Genomic DNA, 22,019 nt, shown 5'->3' with positions numbered 1-22,019 from the left:
TAGAAGTCAGGGTAGATAATCAGTTTGTAGCTAGATTTTTTTAGCCTTTTTCTTTACCTTTTATTACATTTTAAATGACTGTTAATAGGCTGGTAATTTTGTGCAGCATGTTGATGATAGGAGGTTGAAAATTAGCACGGTGTTTTTTAACAAATGTTGGTTTGTGATCTGTGAGATCCCAGGAACTGATTTTTATAGCAGTGTTCTCAGTATTTATAGCTAATTTCATTGTGTTGCTGTGGTGGAGTTTTTTTTTTGCTCTTATTGTTCTTTACTCTGAGGATGTCTGAAATCAGTACTAAAAATGCAAGTTTCCTGAAGTGGGAATTAGGAAAACCTATACGCATCAGTGTGATTTGGATTCCTTAGTAAGTAGTCAACTTTAGTAAAGCCAAGGATTATATAAATGCACACCTTGTGTCAATGTAGGATGCTCTGGCTGCATTTATTACTTTCTCACAGTTGCTGGATTCTTGTGGTGCGTTCATGGATTTGGGATCTTGTTTGCACTCTTTGGAATGCCATGACAGATAATTTGGGCAGTGCAGGTGGAAGTGTAGTTTGGTTTTACACTGTTACAGTTTGGACTTCTCAAATGTTTTTAACAAATTGTAAATACAATTTGTCCTTCTGCCCACATACCATTTATTTAATTCATTGTGTGGAAAAATGTGTGGCTGCAGGGACTGTGGCACTTACAGAAGTATGAGCAGACTGCTGTTCATTTGTTTACTTGTTCATAGTAGAGATCTTCTCGATATTTCTTTAGCTTTCATTGACAAGCTAAGTCCCTCAACAGTCATAGGCATTAAATTCTTACCATCTCCTCTAGTTTGTGCATGATTCACCTGTCAGAAAAAAGTGTTGCTCTGATGCTGTGGGCTTATTTTGTATGTGACAAAGCAGAATGGGTTAGAGATCTTGTGTGTAAGCATAAAAATCCCCAGTGTTCATCCTGTTCAGCTGTGTGTAGAAACTTCTGTTTGTGCTTCCTTGAAGAAGTGCCCGAAACTCCTTGCTAAGGTCTTATGATTCATCATTTTCTTAAATCCCAAGTTCCTTCAATCTGTTGTCTTTGAGGGACTTACTAAAGTTCCCTTGAGTGCAACTGTAATGAAGAGTAGAGTTGCACGTTCCCTTGTGTTTTGCAGTGTGACTTTAAAGTCATTAGAGAGACATTTCTTTCTACTATAAGAACAATTTATTTCTAAACGAAAAATAGAAGAACCTGGCGTAAAATGAGGGGAGCAGTTGTGCTCCTGTAATCCCCAAGCTCTGCTGGCAGTCCTTTACTGAGAGATAAAATGGTGTCCATGGTATAGTTGCTTAAAAAAGGCTCTTGGATTCAGATCACAATTATTTCAATCCAGTGTTGAATAAAGTGTCTGTAGAAAGTAATTGTAGGTTTTTCTCTGTGGGGCTGGAGCAGAACCTCTTACCTCGGTGTTATCGGATAAATCCAGTTTTCTTTGTGTAAATGTTTAAATGTCTTTTGACAAATGGAATACCAAAGTATACCATTCTATATTGCAGTAAAATCCAAGTTCTTGTTGCTGTGGTGATGCAATTTGTTGATAAAGTTGGCATTTATAAATGCATTTATAAACAAAAGCAGGACAGATTTCATTCTAGACATGTCTGCTACCAGCATATAAATTTGTGTGTATCAGTAGGCAATCATTCTTACTCTGATTTTACTCTACAACCTCTAACATTTAGTGTAATATTAGCTAGGTAAGAGAGATTGTTTTAGATTTATAGTTGGTTGTAGAAGCTGCATTTTCCTTTCCTCTGAAAGGCTGAAAGCCTCCACGTTTAAGTTCTGTTCCTGTGCTGCTTCAAATTAAAAGCAAGAAAAAGTGATCTCAGCACATTTTTGAGTCATACTGTTCTGAGAGATGTTATCTTTGTTAGGAAGAAGATGCTCTTGGTTTGCCTAACGGCGGTGAAAACAGGACACGAAGCAGTTTTCCTGCTCGCTAGTAGGTCATGCAATGACTGGTCCTATTTACCTGCCTTTAAAGATTTCACAAGAGATTTCTAAAGATCAGCCTCTAAGATGTTTTTTTTTCTTTTTTTTCTGAATATATGAAAATATTCCCAGTTTACTAACTGGGGTGTCTTGGTGATTTCTGTTTTCATATTAACCTCAATGAATGCAACTACATTACTTGCAAAAACACACCTGAAAGAACTGGCAGCCTTCAGTGAAGGAAGCCTTACTATTTCTGAGACTGTTTTGGATCTCTTGGAACCATGTGCTAGCGGTAGGGACGGGCATTGCCTTCTCTGTTTCCTGTACTGGCTTGATCCTTCCAAGTCAGAAAGTTGCCAACGTTGTTTCCCTCACCTTTATCTTCCCATCTCCTCTGAAATCCTCTTTCTAGGAAATAATAATAAGCAGGGGAGTGTAATAACCTGTGGTTGGAAAGAGACCGATCTGTATGGTTTTCGGCAGTTTCACTGCAGCCCACAAGTCTCTGTAATGGTAGGAAAGTGAACCAGTTTTACTCCATACCTTGGTAGTGCTGTCATCAGTTCTCTGTAAGGGCTGAGCCAGTTCTAGGATTTGTTTTTGACAAATGCTTTTAATAGGCACATAATTTGTAGTAGTTGCAGACATAACCTTGGAAACAGAAGCTGTGGTGTAAGCCGATGCCCTTGCTGGTAGAACTGGAGCAGTATTTTTAAGAGTTGTGAATTATCCCATTCAATTCAGACAGAATCTCATGGATTTATTTGAGCTCTTATATTACTATCTTGCCAAGATGCTACAGAATTTATAACTTACCTTAGTCATTTTTCTTGCTGAGACTTGCTAACAGTTTAATTTTCCTCTACAGGGGAGGGGTACAACACATGCCTCTATAGCTGTCCTGGAGCCAGCTGGTAGGAAGCAGCTGATGTTATGCTGATCTGCTTTCCTCAGTTTGCTGTTAAATAGACCTCTTGGTTTCTCCAGGTGGCGTTAGGTCCTAAAACTAGCATTCTTCTTGTCTGTTTCTTTGTTGTGTCTTTTTTCCCCTCTGCAAGCAGCTTTTTAGGGGTCTTGTAATTCAAGGTTTAGTTTATTGGGTTGTCTTTTATTTGTTTACTTATTTTCTTTGAACAATCTGTTCATCCAGTAGAATGGCTGCAAGCTGTAAGTGAATAGCTTATTCATAATGTTGATCCTTATGATGTGAGAACTGCAGAAGCATGTTTTATGTGATATGTACGGTGCTGTAAAGAGTGTTACTTGTGCAGCTCCAAGAAAAAGTGGGGCTGGTGGTTTGAGACTTCTACACTGTGATGCAAGCAATTAATGTTAATGGCTTGGTACTGTTCTCATGCATTTATTGCTTGGCATAAGAGATTAATCCGCTTGCGAGTGTTTTCCCTCCTCACTCTCCTGGAGTGTTTGGAGGTTTTGACTTCCTTTGGAAGTTTTGGGATCTCTGTTCTCTTCATGCTTCAAGTCTCTGTTTTGTGGGTGAGAGTATTATTTATCACCTCTATCACCGTTAATTTCATTCACTCCACCCCTTCTTATCCCTTCTGTGTTTTGGGTTTTCTTTTTGGTTTTAAGTATATTTCTAAGACAAATACTCAAGCCTTTGCATGCTAAAAATCTTGCAGTGTAATCACTGTAGAACAGAATGAGCTCATAATGCAACAGTGATCTAAAGAGCATTAAGTAGGTAATGTTATTGGCCAGAGTTTAGTTAAACATTCTCAGGCTCAGGGAGCTGTCACAGAAACCCTCTTGTAATAAAAATCTGTAGCAAAAGTATATTTCACTTTCTGTTAAGGGCTCTTGTCATTTACAAAACTTGTTGTAGTACACCAGTACTTGAAAAGAACAATATAAACTTGGAAGAATGTTTAGGACTTGAAGATATTGGTGCACTGATGGCTCTTACTTTGGGAGTGCGAGTATGAAGTATGATGGGGTTTGGTATAGAGTTTGAAACTGTTTTTAAGCACAGAAGTGCAAATTTAAATCTAGGAAAAATAGGAAACATCTTATTTGAGTAGTATGGGTGCTTTATAGCCTGTTTATATGTTCATTTTAAGGAAGCAAAGGGCCTAAAACAATCTGTTTAAAACTTACAGCTTAGAGGAAAAAATGCTGCCCTTTTTCCTTTTAACTCTTGCTTGTAAACTCTAAACAGCAAGTTTAGAGCCTGTCAAATTGTGCATTGGGATAAGTCTGAAAATATGAACTACTGAGCTTATTTCCCAGTTATTTTTCTACTCTTTGGTTTCTCGGTACCATAAAGTGAATAAATCAGGTGAGAAGTAAAACTAGCCTAAATAAAGATATTCAATACAAGTGAGATTTGGAGCCTTTTCAAAAGCATTAAGTGCTCACAACTTCACTTGAACGCATTTAAACAGCTATATCAGTATTTAAGAGATCCTTGGGTCTTCTTTCTTGTAAAAATTCTTAACTGGGGAGTCCTGTACTCTCCCTTTCTGTGCAGATATTTGAGATGAATTCAGTGCTGCAGTAATGGTAGATCAAATGCATAGTAGGTTCAATCATTGGATCTTAGCTCAGTGGGCCTGAATCAAAAAAAATTGGGATTAATATGGGATTAATATCTACTTTTAGAACTGCACTGTGGGTAAAATGTCAGGTGAGGTCCTACTTCAGGTAAAATTCAGGGAAATTACAGAACTTACATTCTACTTGCTGCTAGAATGCGTGTTTTTTTTAATTTACTTTTAATGGTAATGCGCTAATGATGCTATTGGAAAAACTGGAAATAAATGCTCAAAAAAGTGTTGTGGCTCTGTTCACAATTTTGGATACCTGCTAGTTAAGTGTTGTAACGTGTGTGTGAGGTGTGGAGTGTAATGGTAAAGGAAAGGCTGGGTCATTGTGCAGATTTATCAATGGAGAAATGTTAGTTTTGTTTTTGTTGTTGTTGTTTTCAGTGGTTCCTGTTATAGCTGCTTTAGTTAAGGAGGAGAAAAGTTCAGGGTAAAATAAAGTACAAACTAACAGTTATTTCCTCTTAGAACGGCTTACTTAGGGTTTTGGCAATTTCAAGCTCAGGAATATTGGTGTTTCCCAAGCTTTGGCTTCCTGAGGTAATTTGTTCTGAATTGCAGAGCTTCAGGAAGAAATTGAAACATGAGTTATAGTGTATACAATATGCACGCAGACAGAGGGGAATGGGGACGCTTGTCCTCAGTCTTTGTGTCTGCTTCAGACCTTTGCTCTGCGTGTTGTCTAAGCCAACTTTTTTCTCACATAAAACCTAATGAGATGAACCCAACAGTTGGGGTGATTAATGTGATACTGATGTTTGCTTTGCACAGGATTTTTATTGCATGTTTGTTGTTCCTAGAGCCCTGCTCCGCTTCCCTCGTTGTGTCTTTAGAGCAGCTGTTTCGAAAAGCAGCATCTCATCGCATAAGATTTCCAGTGAACCAGGATGCAGAGCGAGATTTTTAGATTAAGGGGATAGTTATCAGAATCTTTTTTCTGTTCAGAAAATCTAATGCTCAATATCTTGAATTTTGTCTAATTCAACTGCATGATAGAAACAGCTAATGATTTCTACCTTCTTTCTAGGGATCAGATGATTGCCTTGTAAAAATCTGGGCAACAGATGATGGCAGGTTGTTGGCTACCCTGAGGGGGCATGCAGCGGAAATATCTGATATGGCAGTGAACTACGAGAACACCATGATAGCTGCTGGAAGCTGTGATAAGATGATCCGAGTTTGGTGCCTTCGAACTTGTGCACCCTTAGCAGTTCTGCAGGGCCACAGTGCATCTATTACGTCATTGCAGGTAGGTTTTCTCTTTGCAAAGTCACCTGAGTTGCAATATGAATTTTTTGGCTGAGAAAGAAACCACTTGAGAACTTTCCATACAGTACTAATGTCTATGGGGTAACTAAGCTGTGAAGGAAGAAGAAATTTGCATGGTACTTGTTGCAAAAATGACACGTTGCAGTGTTTGATCCTTGCAAAATGCCAGGCGTAATCTATTTGTGGGAGGGGAAAAATAAAAGAGAAAATTCCTTAAAAAAAAATAATAATTGCACAGTGCACGTGGACAGTTCTGTAATGAACTATGATTGCTTTGCTGACTGTGATTCTGGGTACCAGTATGTTGAGTAAAAACTGCAGTCACTGCTGAACAGTTTGCTCTGCTTCATGACTGGAGTTGCTTGGTATTGTACAGTTTGGACTGTGGGGAAGGAGAAACCACAGTGCTTTCAAGTAACCCAGAAAGGTTGTTCTGAAGGGAGAAAGTTATTCTGAGAAGCACTGTGTTGCTGGAGTACTGACCTTCTTTTCTTCCCCCTGTCTTCTCCCTCCCAGTTCTCTCCACTCTGCAGTGGCTCAAAGAGATACTTATCTTCAACCGGGGCGGATGGAACAATATGCTTTTGGCTGTGGGATGCTGGCACCCTTAAAATAAAGTTAGTTATTATTTTATTTATTGCTATTTTTTTCTTTGTGATTAAGATGGATATGCAAACATTGTAGAAAAGTCTTGTCACTGGTTGTTACTTTGTCTGTTCAGTAGTTGGATTGATCCATTTCTGGGAGTTTCTATAACTTGCTTGTTTGTCTTTTAAGGACTAAGTTAAAAACATAAGTAACCACTGAGGGTTTTTGTATGGTTAAATCAGTATACAACCACTTTTTCCTGTGGCTCTCTTAATAAAGTGACGTGATGTCAAAGTTGACTTTTTTTATTCTATTCTCATCTCTTAGTCCCAAATGAAATGAATATTTTGACAAAATGCGCTACAAGGTGATTGCAATTTAGATTTGAGAATCTAAGGATTAGTGGGAGGAGGTAACGTCCTTGCAAGAAATTAGGATGGAGTTGATTTTGGTTTGTTTGTCTGTTGATTTCTTCTCTTTAAACCTGTTTTTAGTTGCTCTTTAACTGTAGCATGTTAAAGAGGGTGTCACTCATGGGCTGTGTATTGATGGATGAAGTTGACTCTGAAGTTTCTGCCTTCAAAGGATATGAAAAGTCTTGCCAGAGCCCTCAATTCGTTTTTTATTATGAGTATTAAAAATAACTTCTTCGGTAGCTTTCAAATGCTTTTTCTCCTCCTTAATTGCGAAACATCTGGAGCGTAAAATTGGAAATAGTTAATAATCACTGATAATTCAGTTTTGAGCAAGGATCTCTTCCCTTTTCCTAATTAGAGAGCAGTGGAATTAATGAGACTTAAATGGCTTACAATATATAAGCTGGGAGATGAATATTTGGGTGAATCATGGAGTTAGATGGAATTTGTCTTGAGGAAAAAAAAAGAGTGAGCTGTTTTCACTTATGGTAGAGGATTCTCAATTCCTATCCATGGCGTTACACAAGTGGAGAATACAAATTTTAATACTCAGAAAATATCAAAAGAATTAAGGTGGCTGTTGTTGTTTGCTTTCATGTGTAAATAGCCACAGAAAAGGTCTGAAATTAAAAAAACAACAACAAAAGGAGTTCAGTTGCATCTTGAAGAATTGAAAGGATAGTCTCATAACCCAAGTCATGCAGCAATTCATGCTGCTCAACAGGAGAGTGCAAAGTACCTTTGTGAGTGGAGCTTGTTCTGCCCTTAACAATTGTTCTTCTAGTGTTTTCCATGTTGAGTTTCAGAAGATAGAGGGACCCTTTAAACTATGAGGTCTACTCTGATAGTAATGCTTCCTATTTTATTATGTTGTCCCCTGGTGCCAGAGGTGGATGTCGGTGGTATGGCAGTAGAGGCTGAATCTTTCTGCAAGCATTCCATTACATTCTGTCATGTGACAGATGACACCTGAGGGGCAGTCTGACAAAATGTGTCTGAGGTGAAAGTCATATGAAGCCAAGGTGTGTCGTTAAATTCCTCCACGCAGGAAAAAATGGCACCCATTGACATTCATTGACATTTGCTTGAATGTTTATGGGGACTGAAGAGTGGATGTGAGCACAGTGGGGTAGTGGGTGGTGCATCTCAACGGTGACAATGGCAACATGGAAGACAAACTGTGTTCTGAATGGTCATGCACAGCTGTGACCCCACTCAGTAAAGAGCATCTCAATCAGCTCATCCATGCTGAATGGTGGATTTTGAACAGGGAACTCTGGAGCTGAAGATTAGCTTGAATGCATTGGAAACAGTGGTGGCAACATTGGAATATCACAAAGTGTGTTCTAGGTGGATCCATCCAGTACACCACATGCAAATTTGTTAGGATCTGTTGAACCAATGCAAGGTGGAAGGTGGCAGTTTGTTGGATTGCATCATTAACAGTGACAAGATGTGGTGATACCACTATGAGCTGGAGTTAAAATAGAGTGAGGGCATGTGAATTCGGCACTGAAGATGTAGCCCTCAATGGGTAAAGCGATGTGCCCTGTCTTTTGGTATAAGAAAGAGGGAACCCACCAGGATTTTCTGGAATCTGCACAAACCATCAATTCTGAATGCTCTGTCACGATGCTGATAATATTTTCATTATTATTATTATTATTGTAGCTAAGTATGTGCTCTGTTAAGTAGTGTAATTTTGCCATTCGTATCTGTTGTGGTTTCCATATAAATAAATAGGAGGCATTACTTTTGGAGCAACCTACAGATGTCTTTTCAGTCTGGAAAATGGGTGTGTGAAATGAGTGAGACTCGTATATTTCTGGGTGTCCTGAAGAGACTGTATCATAATTGGCTGCTGGCTCTTTTTGTGCTAGAGGGTATCAACTGAAACTAGCTAATTTACCCTCAGAAGGAGGTGTCTCTTAACCTGCAGCTAAGTTATGGAACTCCTTGTCATAGATTATTGTATGTGTCACAGGCTTAAATGAGGAAAATGAAAGTTATCATTGTGTACTTCTTTCTGTTCTCATACACACCCAGTTTTGGCTACAGCTGGGTTAGGATGCTATTCTTAGGTGTTTGTTCTAATTTAGTATAGCTATTATGCATTTGAAGTACTTCATGCTTTTTCATGAAACCTAAAGCATATACTAAATCTGAATAAGAAATATTTGTGTCTTTTAGGACTGGAACATACTTGTATGTTAGGTAGGACACTGAAGTAGTTGCACACTCAGAAAAGTCTCCACATCTCTCTTCTTAACATTGTTATTACAGGAGGATCTATTTAGTTTTCTAAACTATAATCTGCTCTAATTGTGATCATCATAAGTTATATTAGTGATACTCTGAAACTAGGAATCCAGTGTAGTTTTTCACCAGGAGGCCATGTTCATGGTTACTTTGCCTCAATATTAGGTAAGCATTGTCGTAGTTTTAGGTGAGGCAGTTGGCAATGGAGCAAGCTTCCTAGAGAGGCTCTTTCTCTAGGAGTCTCTTTCTCTGGAGATATTCAGAATCCACTGGATGCTTTCCTAGTGTCGGACTAGATGTCTGACCGGGGATCACCAGCCCCTGTGATTCTTTGTTTACTCTTCCTTACACATTTAGTTCTGGATCTACTTCCAGAACTGTGAAAACATGGCATATTTCTTCCACGTGTGTTTGGTGATTTGCTGGGGGAAAATAAGTAGTAGCAGTAGAACAGCTTCAAAGGAAAGAGGAATCTTACTCCTAAGGCCCATTATAAGGTGTATTGTGTGTGTGTGTTTGTTGTTGATTTATATATTTTTTTTCTTATAGGTCCTATCCTGGTTGTTTTCTATTTTTTTTTAAATTGCAAATGTTTATTTGTTTCACTCTTATAAACATAGGGGTTTCTGCAATCTATTTGCCAGCAGCTCTGCTGCTATATTAATTGTATCTCTGAAATTAGAGGCATCCTACGTTGGTCTCCCAGTCTTTTGGATAGCGTCGTTCATTGAGGCATGTTGAATGTTTAGTTTACACACATGGCCCAAACACGAGGTTTTTGGCAATAGCCCTGTTTTCATAAACTGCAGGAAGATACTTAGCAGCAGATTTCTATGCCATAGGATGAATGGCTGAGCACAAAAATCTCAGTGTTTCTCAAAGAGGACGATCAACTCTGTTCATAGGCTTCTGTGACTGGTGTGGTTTCATGAAGTTCATCTTCATGGAGCCACCTGTGTGCTCCTGTTCTTTCAGGGAAGAGCTTCCAGTCCAGGCAGTTAGACGTAATGCCCAGAGGCTGTTAGTATTCCAGTCCTGTCGATTTTGTTTCTAAACAGAGAAGAGGTTAAGGTAGTTGTTTCTGTAGATAAAGAGGTCAATGAAAAGTTGTTCAAAGGGAAATAAATGAGAAACAAAGTGATCAACAGCTTCACCTGCATTTAGTCTCTCTTACTACTCTGGTTTAGAGTAGAAGAAACAAGAGTTGCATCCTGTTTGATGTGGTAGTGGGGAGAAGAGGAAATCAACCCTCGGTCATCAGAACTTAATGGATATTTACCTCAAGTATGAGGTAGAGTTGTTATCAGTGCACAAAAGTTAATTGCATTGCACAATATTTGCATAAGTACTTCAAGGAAGATGCTGTGGTTTCTTATTATTCTTATACTACCTATTTGGATTGCGAGTATCCAGTTTTAGTCTGTTATTGGCAGACCGAGTACACAGGGCAGCAGAACTGTCTCACAGATTTGGATAGACAAACTCACTATACTGCTTTTTGTCTGCTCTATTAAAAAAAAAACAAAAACAAAAGGCAAAAACCTTCAGCAAAACGTGCTGATGATTTTGACACCTCTCATGTGAAGAAAGTTTGAGGGAACTGGGCTTGTTTATCTTGGAGAAGAGAAGGCTCCAGGGAGACCTCATAGCCTTCCAGTATTTGAAAGGAGCATATAAACAGGAGGGGGAATGGCTGTTTACAAGGCTGGATAGTGATAGGAGAAGGGAGAATGTTCTTAAACTGAGACAGGGGAGGTTTAGGTTGGGTGTTAGGAGGAGGTTTTTCACTCAGAGGGTGGTGACACACTGGAACAGGTTGCCCAGGGAGGTTGTGGATTCCCCATCCCTGGAGGCACTGAAGGCCAGGCTGGATGTGGCTCTGGGCAGCCTGGTCTGGTGGTTGATGACCCTGCACATAGCAGGGGTTTGAAACTAGGTGATCATTGTGGTCCTTTTCAACCCAGGCCATTCTGTGATTCCTATTTTGGACAAGAAGGCATTAGTATCTCATCTGTCTTCAAGGTGTTAGCATACTTAGAATTTGCGTTTTTGTGCAGAAAGCAGCTCATGTTAAGGGATCTGGTCATACGCTACAATGCACGTACGCTTGACCTTGTTCATTGGTGGCTTGTACACCAAGACTCAAGTTGGAGGAGTTTTGTTTTTTTTTTGGAGAAATCTTGCTTAAGCTGCTGCTGTTTGTCCAGAGTGAGGTTAGACTGCATGGCTCAGGTTGTGTAACCATTCCTGCACTAGGTGTGTGCAATGAAGATGAATTGTGAGCTGCTTATATGGGAGATTGTTGTCCTTGATTGAGGCAAATAGTGCAAATGATTTTTTTTGACCGCTGCTCTTAGTTCAGGTTGTGTTTTTATGGAAGCATTTCATCTTGGGAGGCCCTGGTTTACCAGAGCTTTCCTGGGCCTGTGAAGCATTGAAAGTATCTTAGTGTCTTTCAACTGCTTGTATAATTGGAGTGAGAAGGCTTGTTAAAACAAAAAATAACTTTACTTCTGTATATTTCCAGATGTTTTCCTTTTGTCCACCTCCCTCACTTCCCCAAGTTACTGATTCTCCAGTTTGTCATATAGATTGCAGTCTGCTCTAGTGTGAAAGAATGCCATAATCTTGTTTCCTATTGCCTAAAATAGCACACATTAGAGAGATGTAAGCTGGAGAATTTGATTATCCAAACTAGAACATAAGTGCTTACTTGCTCTGTTTTGCAGCTGTCCTAACTCCAAAGGCAGAGTCCACAAACCACAGTGGAAGAAAACAGCAGCCTATTTATCTATTTACACTTGCTCCATGTTATGTAAGCTGCATATTGAATCATCTGATAGTTCATTTTAAGTTAGTATCTCACTTAAGAAGGATTTGAACTGTTTTGTGTGATAGATCTGTCTTGTTTAACTTATCTTGCAAAGACTTCTGGCAGGGAGATGTTAGGAGTAATCTTAGCTCCTGAAGGAAGGTTCAGAGAAACAACCTGTACTGAATGGGCAAGCTGGAGAAAGATTTCTTAACTGCTATTCACAGCATGTTTAATACTTTAGTTTATATATAGAAACCATTAAGGTTTAATGCTTACTACTTACTTTGAGATTGCAACAGCTTATAGGTGGAGAAAGGTCTCTTATGCATCTGCCTTCAGCTGAAAAAGAGAACGCCATTTTGATTCAAAAAGAGAAAATTTTAGATAAATCATGAATATGCATTCTTTTATGTTAAACAGATCTTTAGTGATGACACTTGTGGGTGTAATGCTGCTGTTCTCAAGCAAGTTTATTCTTCAAGGACTGAAGTTTGCAGATGGTATACTGTGCAAGACCACCTACTGATCTGGGGTTGCTGCAGTATGTGAGCAAAACTGAAGTGACTGAAGGACCAGATTTAGTTTTGTTTTTATACATGCGCTCTTAAAGTGCCAAGTCATTGATGCTTTAGTTCTGCTTGTACATCGGGTATTGAAATACCTGAGAGAGGAAGCACAGTGCATGAAGTAAAATTTCTTTGATGCTTCCAGGCATTATTGTAACATTCTGTGGGGGCTGTCTGGAACTAGCGCTAGCTGCAAATAATATGTGCTTTCTGAAGAAACTCTTACCTTCTAGCACTGTAAAAAACATCAAATTTATTTACTTTTTTTTTTGGTGTGTATGTGTATTTTCCTACATAGAGTGCTAGGCTTTGTTTTTTATTTTTACTAAAAGCAGCCACATTCAGCAGGAGAAAGCCAGAGCTCTGATATACTCAGTGGATTAAAACTGAACGTTGGGTAACTGGTTCTGATGTCTTCCACTTTACAGGTGACTTAAAGAGAAATGTTTTCTATGTCAATATTCGAGGGGAGAGAGACGTGGGATTTAAGATGTGGCACAGTTCTGAGTGATACATATAATTGCTTGGTCCATATGTGTGCCTTAGTTTCCCAAAGATCAGATCATGAAGCATAGTCACAGCAAATGGTTTATAGATGGGCAGCCATCTGTTCTGTCATATTTAATTTTGTCTCTCTGTGCTTTATTTCTAAGATTCTGGCTTTTTTTTTGTTTTGTTTTGTTTCTTCTGAAGCCATATTAGGAAATTATTTAACTGTTTCTTTTATTGTAGTCCAAGACCAACAAAGTTTACGGAACGCCCTCGGCCCGGAGTCCAAATGATCTGTTCTTCTTTTAGCGCTGGTAAAAGACTATAATTTATTGTTTTATTTAGTCTTTGTCTTGCTTTAAGAAGCCACTTGGAGAATAAAGTAGTCTAATGCAGTTACTGTAGCATATTTCTTGTTAATAAGATGAAATTGAGTTAAAATGCTTACTGAAAGAAGTGCTAGATATTAATAATGTTTAGAATCTGTTCATTAACTTTTGGTGACGCGGAAATTGTTGAGCATAGCAGTTGAGCATAACATGTTGAAGGGAAGTTTCTTGACCACAGTTCCTTATAAGGTGGTAAAACCTTTTTCCTCAGAGCAATTCTGAAAGTCAGCTTTATCTGAAGTGGAATTCATAGGGGTTTTATTAAGAAGACGTCGATTAACAGATTATTATGCTCTGAATGTTGTTGATTCCTGCAGCTGGCAATTGATGAAGAACGTAGTGTAAACAATGAGATAAAATAGTAAAATGGCAGAGAAGTATTTTCAGAATTACCGGAGCTCTTTTTCCATTCTATTCACTTAAAGATTCAGGCCAATAAGAGCTGAGTTGCAAATAAATCACTGCAGTTAGCCAGTCTTTGGAGTATGTCTCCAGATGCCTGTTTAATGTGACAACAAATGTGAGGTAATTCAACACAAGTAAAACTTTTGCATTTCTAAACTTCTTTGGTTTTACTGAAGGGTCATCTGTAGACAAAACTGAAATGAGATACAGCTGCACATTTAAGAGAATAAATACAAATATTTAATCTTAGGCACATCTGAAAATTCTGTAATATCATTAGCTTGCCCATTTTTGTTATTATAACTTACCCGTGTTTTCTTTCCTCAGGTGGAATGTTTCTGGCTACTGGGAGTACAGATCACATCATTAGGGTTTATTTCTTTGGATCAGGTCAGCCAGAGAAGATATCAGAGTTGGAGTTTCATACTGTAAATACTTTATTAAAATTACATATGTATTTGATTGAAATAATTTTGTTTAGTTTGGAATCACTTTTGATAATTATTTTTTTTTTGTATAGGACAAAGTTGACAGCATTCAGTTTTCTAATAGTAGTAGCAGGTAAGCAAAACATTTATTTGTTCAAAGCTAGTCTTTTGATTTGGAAATATGTGAATAGCAGCTTCTTGATGTAGTTAGAGAAAACTGATTTTACTATAAGAACCTCAACACAGAAAGTATCTATAATTTGTTTTAAATAATATCTTTCAGCTTTACACTGGTCTTTGTTGCAATGTGCAAATTAAGTAACAGTAACACTTTTTAAAAAATGAATACGTGTGAATAATCTCAGTTATGTGATTGTTGGATAATAGGAAAACTATTGAACAAAATCAGACAAGGTTTTCTTCAGCTACTCTTTTTAAATGCTTCACTGAAGTTCTGAATTTCGTATGTGAAGAATGCTAAAGAAAATACCTCATTTAATTTTGAATTTCTGATATTTCATTCAAATGATACTGTAAAATAAACTTTTATTACAAAGCAAGCAGTTGCAAAGCAAGCTGCATTGTGTTCCTCTGCCCACCTCTTTCACTTCCTTCTGACCCCCAATAAAGGGTAAGAAATAGGTGGGGAAGAAGCTCAGGCTTGTTTGCAGCTGTTCAGAAAAGTATTGTAACAGATTTTGTGTGTTTTAAATAGAGACTCTAGTTCAGCTTGCAACTCTCCTTACACTTCAGTTTTTTCACCTCATAAATTACTTTTGTAGCTTTACATGCAGTGATAGGTGGTGACTTACAGTGTTACAGTGCTCACTGGGCTTTGAAGTCCCAATGTGTGTGCAGTGTGGTAGCTATGCAAGGTGCACTATGGATCCAAGTGCTGTTAGTTTGTAAGGGGCTCATATTAGGGAAGCAAATTCCACTTTTTACAAGCCTTTAAATTTTTACTGGTCCGTGAAGTTTGTTTTCACCTCAATCTGGTATTACAGCATTCTTAGAATGTTTGGACTCCTTATGCTTCAGCTTACATTTTGGAGTTCAGAGTTCTCCAGCTTCAAGTTCATTCTGTGCAAGGGTCTTTAATATCTAATTAACTTTTTCCCCTTTTCTTAGATTTGTGAGTGGAAGCCGTGATGGAACAGCACGAATCTGGCAATTTAAGCGAAGGGAATGGAAAAGCATTTTGTTAGATATGGCTACTCGCCCATCAGGGTAAGTAGTATGAAATGTTCTGTTGTCCCATAGATGTTTGAAGTCCATTGGTTTTGTTTGCTGGCATATTAAAAAAAAAAAAAGCCACCTTAAATGATTATGGATTAAATGTACAATATGCTTGTCTAGTTCTTGAAGTCCAATGAAAACAAATATTTAACTACATATTTAATTAGTTTGTCCAGATAATAGCTCCGTTAGTACTTTGGTTAGATTAAGAGAGTAGAAGATACACAATACACACTGAAGGCTAAACTTAGCTTTTTACATAGGCTTCTGGACCAAGAAAACCAGGTCAGATCTCTTACTGCCATTTCTTGCATTTTAGTGATATTTAAGTTATTGTGGAATCTGTATGCTCAGAAAAAGGATTTTGAGTTCTTTCATACTATGTGCCAAGGCAAATAAGTCACCTGCCATGTAACAAGTTCCCACTTAGCTAGAATAATCTGAGAATTTACAAGGCTTTGTAGGTATGGAAAAATTCTGTCCAGTAAACGAAGTGATTAAAAAGACTTGAAGATGGAGACTTTGTAGAAGATACTATTTCTGCACGGAGGAAACGTTTTCCAATATTATGAAAAGATTTACAGTGATTTAATGGGTAAACTTTCTCCATTAACTGATCGTATTGAGCGGTTTAAAGGAGGTTATTTAATAATAAAATATATATATATTCAAAAGTAATCCTATGAAAAGACATTTGAAAGACAGAGAGGGGTGGAAGAGATAGCTAAGTGAGCTCTTATGATTTACTTAGGAGTTTGGATCAGAAGGTATCTTGTTACGGGTAGGCACAATAACACACGAGTATAAAACCTTTGGATGAAAGTCTGTTGTACGTTACCACTCCAAAACCAAAGTCTGAGTTATTTTTCCTTCAAAATGTGGCCCATAATAATTATTGGTTTTAACTGATCCTGGAAAAAACAGCAATGGATTCTTTTTTCATTATGGTCAAACTGCAGAACTTCTTAGAGAAACTGAACTGTTTGTTTCAGCCAAGTAGTTGAATTATTATTTGTCTCTTTTGATTAGGGGAGTAAAGTGCAATTCTGCATGTGATCTTTTTTTGCATAAGCACAATTTTATCAAAGATAATGAAATTGGTGCACTGGAAGAAAAGCAAGAATTCAATCTATAAAAAGACTCCTGCGTTCTGCTTTGTATCTAGAAAGGAATCTCACTGTAGTGGCATGTTGTACTTTTGAACTGTATGGTATATATAATTAGATAATGTACTGTATTTCAATGTAGGCTGTTCCGAAAGTAATGCCTACTATTTATTTCCATGGAAACTATAGCTGATACAAAGAGCACAATAACACTGATAGAGCAAATTCTCAGCTCCGAAGTACTCATTTCAACATAGTCACTGCTATTAGCTGTGCATTTTTGCCAGTGATGAATAAGAGTCTGCATGCTGTGCTTTTCAAAATCTACACCAGTGGAGGGGACCTGCTGTCTCCACTGCTGAAACACACCAGTGCTTACTTCCACTGTTTGATCACCATCAGCGTTCTACAAGTGTCAGTGGGTACAATTGTTTCTACATGGAGAAAGTCAGTTGCACACTTCATGTGTGCTTCCATATCATGTGCTGTGTTGTCAGACTGTCCATCAGCTGCCATCTGTCACACAGCAAAAAAAAAAGGGAACAGAATATTGGCAGGAAGGCCCAAGATGCAATAGCAATAACATCTGCCCCTCGTGTCTTGGGCCACTTAATAAAATAGGAAGCATTACTTTCAGAATGGACAATTCTTTATTCCTGTCCATTTTATTGGTGATATTTGGGGACATTCCAATGGATTGCATTACATATGGCTGGTGTTCCCTTTTTATAAGTAAAATGCATGCAATATTAAGTGCATCTTGTTGATAGTAAGATGTTCTTTCTAACTGTGGTGATGCTGTACTCTACATTTCCTGAGAATTTTAATTCATTTAAAAGTATGAGAATACTTCTTTCTGTGTTTATAAGTACTTAACACAGGTATTCTCCACGATAAATTACTGTTCACTAATTGACTAGTTTGGATTTTTGTTTTTTAGTTAGCTTAACAACTGCTATGGATTTAAACTGCAGTTTGGTATATGCAACATAGTCTTTAAAATATTGAGAGGACTCAATAGTCACTGTTTAAGAATTGATAGCTCTTTTCTGATCATGTGTGTTGAAAAACGGGCAACATCTCTCATACCTCCATGTCCCACGTTAGAAGAACTAATTCTGATATTCTCAATAATAAAGTAAAATACAGGTGTGTTATCACTGGTAATGGACATAGTGTTTTTTAGCAGACTAGAATTGCTTTGAAGCTCTTCCTGTTCTTTTGTTTTAGACAAACTCTACAAGGCGTAGAAGATAAAATCACAAAACTGAAGGTGACCATGGTGGCGTGGGACCGCCATGACAATTCTGTTATAACTGCTGTCAATAACATGACACTGAAAGTTTGGAATTCTTTCACTGGCCAACTCATTCACATTCTCATGGTAAGGTGCTCTACATTGATTTAGCGATCTGAAATGCAGAATTCATGTGTATGTCATCAAAATTCTTTCTTACGCGTTTTTCTCTGCAGCCTTAGCAAATACATTTTGATGATTCAAATGTAATTAAGGTATCTCAGCTGCTCTGTAGAGAATGAAGCTTCAAAGCTGCAGATTGTCATTATTGTTGAGATGTCTGAAACTAATTTTTGACATTTTTCTTAAAACACTCTCTTGGAAAGAAGAGAAGGAAACAGTTGTTTCTTTTGTCCTTTGTTTAGTTTGGCAGATGTTTGAAATACAGTTAATAGAGTTATCCTGATTAAACACAGACACTTGTTACTGCAATCTCAATATTCCATGAATACAAAAAAGCAGACTCCTAGGGAAAATAAAGTTGTAACTCTGAGGTGTAGTTATCTAACTGTAGTGTTGCAGTTGATTCTTGAATGGTTCTAAATTCAATTTGTTTGGGTATGGCATTAGTTAGAAATTTAAATCTACAAAGCATTAAGATAAAAAATACCAAATTTGAACTCTGGTCTTTTAAAATCACGATGAAAGTTGTGGGGCAAGCTTGTTCTGAAGCTGTCAGACTTGACATACTTACTAAAAAGCTAAAATTGCAACTGGATAGAGAGTAGTACATAGATTAAAATTAAAAAACAAATAAAAGAAACAACCCAATACCATGAAGTGTAGTCAGAGTAATTATTGTATGCCAAACACTTTCATAGATTAATAGTGTAGTTTTTTGCATTACCATATTGAATGGCGTTTGAGATAATCCGCTTGTTCATCTTTCTGTGCCTTTAATTTCAGGGCCATGAAGATGAAGTGTTTGTACTTGAACCTCATCCATTTGATCCAAGAGTTCTCTTCTCTGCTGGACATGATGGAAATGTCATAGTTTGGGATTTGGCAAGAGGGGTCAAAATCCGGTCTTACTTCAACATGGTAATTACTATGCTTTATGCAGATATGCCAAGGCAGCCTTTCTAAACTTTTTGCTTTTAATACGTTTTTTATGTAGGCCATCTTGAAGCATGCATTTGTAATATACAGGCCAAGGTCCTGCATATAGAAAAACTGAGATAAATTTCTGGTTAGTTTAGTGGGACAAATACTGAATTTGTAAAATATGAAAAGTCTTCTGGCTGTATTGCATAGTGTCATCTTTCTATGAGCTTCATCCACGTGAAACTGGAATGCTAGTTTATGTTGTCAGAGATCATGCATATGAGACAGAGTGACAGAGGCCCTCCTGTAGAATTCTGTTTCCTGCCTGGGAAACCAAAATAAAACCACATTTATTTTTTTGTGTTACTAATTCTTAATCTGGCTAAAACTCTTCAGGAGTCACCTGATCTCATAAAATGTTGTATGCTGTCTCAGCTGTGATTGAATACTGTCAGCCTTTCTGTGTAGAGCTCCTCAACATACAGGTTTCAGTTATGGTCTGTTCTGCATTATAGTAGTTCTGGAAGGTGGGATGTAACAGGTATTTCTTTCTGCTTCTTGATATTAAGTAGGTCTTTATGCATCTTGTTCTTCAAAAAGGTATTGTGTTATGCATTTCAGACCTTGCCTACTACTTGAGAAAATTTGTAGAACTGTTGTTGTAGAGTGTTGTAGAATAAACTTCATCCAGCTTTCAGCTGTAGTGGAATGATGGTCTTAGAAGCCACTATAAAGATCAGCTGAAGAAGAGATCTGGCATAGATATATCGGTTAAAACAACAACAACAACCAACCAAGCAAACAAAAAAAAAACAACCAACCAAACATCAGACATTTAGAAATGGACTCGAGCTTGGAGGGTCACTCTGAACCCAGAGAAAGTTTTGACATGTTCAGTGTACAGGACAGTATATAATGAAGAAATTCTACTGAAATTTGTAGTAGAACCTAGACTCCTACAGCAATAACTTAAGTTCAGTATTGTTCTTTTTGCATTGATCTCTGTAACTGAATTTAAGAGGAAACCTGGTCACTCAGCTTGGAGCTACAAGTACAGATCTTTGTTCCTCGCTGCTGTTCAGTGTTACCAGTTAAGTTGCACGTCCTCACTGCATTGTTAGGATACATTTCCACTACTACTTATAGCAGATGGATGATGGTTCTCATGGAGGTCTAAGTTTAGAGCAGGCTGAGTTCATTTGCTGTGTGTAAGACAAGTCCATTCAGGAGCTGCCAGAATCTAAATTATAGATGCCTGAGACTTTGGGCAACCCTTTGAAAAAAAACTGATACGTGTGAATCAAGGGGGAGTAGAGGCACAAACACCAAAAAAGATTGAAAACCTTGTTTGAAAATCTTCAGAGATGTAAAGAAGTGTTCAGATAATCAGAATCTCTCAGCCACTAATAATACATGCTTTGTGCTGGAAATAAATGTGGGAATATCTGCCTGTTGAAAGAGGCGAGGGAAATTGTAAATCTGGAAATCAGTTTGACTCAAAGATGTGTGAGGCAGGTATCTAGGAGAGAGGTATCTCTACAGTGTCTGCATATTTCACCTGTGTTCTCTATCTGATACTGGAAGAGAGTGGTAATTGGAGGATTTTTTTAGATTACCGGGGAAAGGTGCTCTTAGAGTGTGAAATTGGATTGCATAGTTACTGTTACAGAGCTGCAGCTGTTAAGTGTTTTGGTTTACTAAGGGGATGCACAAATGAGCAGAGCTGCCAGTCTTTTCCCAGTTTCCTAACCAGAGTGTCAACTGGGAACATCGTTATATTAGCCACTATTAAATTATTCTGCTAACTGCCGCAACATTCGTGGGCTTGTTCGGTTTGTCATCTCATACTTCTGGAAAAGGGAAGGCGATGGAAAAGCTTTCACAGATTGGGTTATATTGAATCCTATGGGGAATGTAGTTTGAAAGAACCAAACCTGGAAGTTGAATTACACGAGGTATCTACTTTGCCATTCAAGAACTTCACATCAGTGCCTTGCAAAACAGTCTGTGGTAATGTAACTAATACTGACTGTTTCATAGCAAAAGTTCCTGTAAAAATTGCAGACCTTGTGGACATTTGTTGAATTAGAAAAATCTTAGGTGATTATTAATGATAATTAGTCCAGTCAGGTATTCCATGGAATGCTTGTTATATCTAAAACGTGTTTAATCCCTGAAGTGGCACTGGGTAGTTTTTAAGCTCTCCCCAGTCTGAATTCTTTCATTCTCAGCATCAAAAATCTAAACTTGAGTGGTGTCAGTCACTTTGAGACTTAATTCCTTTTATCCAGTTAATGAATGTGAAACTGCAAATCTCTAGCAGCCAGATAGTTGTTTTTGTTCTGTGTTGAACTTATATCAAGGCGCAAGAACTTTGATTCCTCCATTTGTTGCAGACAGATGTCTCTTGGAGACCGAGTGTCATGCAGAATATTCTCCTTGACTTTGGCTTTTTATTAACTTTGAATTTGTTATTAAATTAGTTAGCACAATCTCAACTGAATCTGAAACACCCTTGGTTTCTGTCAGATTCTGGTCTTTAAGTTATAAAGAGTATAATAGTAGAACTTGATCCCTTAAGTGTCTGCACATACGGGCTTACACTCAGTAAGTATGTATATGATTTATATATTCCATGTTTTCTTTTGTACTCTCCACTGTGGTGATAGATTTTGTATAGGTCTTGACTGCACAGCTTGATGTGTTCATGATCATACACTGCTGGCTTAGCTTAAAGACTTCAGTCAGCTAGACTCAAGAGATTTATTCCCTACCCCAAATAGTGAAATTTGCCGTAGGAATATCAAAATAGAGATATCTAAAGCTTTTTTAAACAATTTTGAGATTCAGCAAATACAGCCTTTTATTGTTGTTTGTAGCCTGTGTAATATATTTGCCATTCTTGATTTAATGCAGCTGCTATTGTAAAATGTATTCTTTGTGTATTTTTGTCATTCCTTCTTTAAGGAATCAACTGAATTTGTGGCTTTGGTGTTGGAATATTAGGGTAATTTCACAGGCTGTAAATTCCTCATATAGATAAGCACTTAGAAGACTTGTGAAGAAACCAGGGTAATAAACCTTAAGTGGTAACTGCTTAGTTTTAGAGCTTGTATGTTTTGAGAAAACAGTGTTTTTGCTACAGAAGCACAGCGTAAACTTAGTAAATGTTG

The 22,019-nt window shown here is 37.7% G+C and overlaps 1 protein-coding gene across 2 annotated transcripts in view; it reads left to right on the top strand.

The window, feature by feature from the left end:
• Window positions 1-22,019, top strand: part of PHIP (pleckstrin homology domain interacting protein) — a 103,075-nt gene that overhangs the window by 22,183 nt on the left and 58,873 nt on the right. For both annotated transcript variants that reach the window (XM_072331402.1, XM_072331401.1), the window contains exons 8-15: window positions 5,567-5,788; window positions 6,325-6,425; window positions 13,185-13,255; window positions 14,063-14,163; window positions 14,256-14,296; window positions 15,292-15,390; window positions 17,736-17,889; window positions 18,709-18,843. In XM_072331402.1, the coding sequence (XP_072187503.1) occupies window positions 5,567-5,788; window positions 6,325-6,425; window positions 13,185-13,255; window positions 14,063-14,163; window positions 14,256-14,296; window positions 15,292-15,390; window positions 17,736-17,889; window positions 18,709-18,843 (924 nt within the window). The remainder of the gene's footprint in view (window positions 1-5,566; window positions 5,789-6,324; window positions 6,426-13,184; window positions 13,256-14,062; window positions 14,164-14,255; window positions 14,297-15,291; window positions 15,391-17,735; window positions 17,890-18,708; window positions 18,844-22,019) is intronic.

Source organism: Excalfactoria chinensis, chromosome 3, assembly GCF_039878825.1.
Source record: "Excalfactoria chinensis isolate bCotChi1 chromosome 3, bCotChi1.hap2, whole genome shotgun sequence".
In the NCBI taxonomy this organism is placed as follows: Eukaryota; Metazoa; Chordata; class Aves; order Galliformes; family Phasianidae; genus Excalfactoria; species Excalfactoria chinensis.
This window is presented reverse-complemented; position numbering and strand designations above follow the sequence as displayed.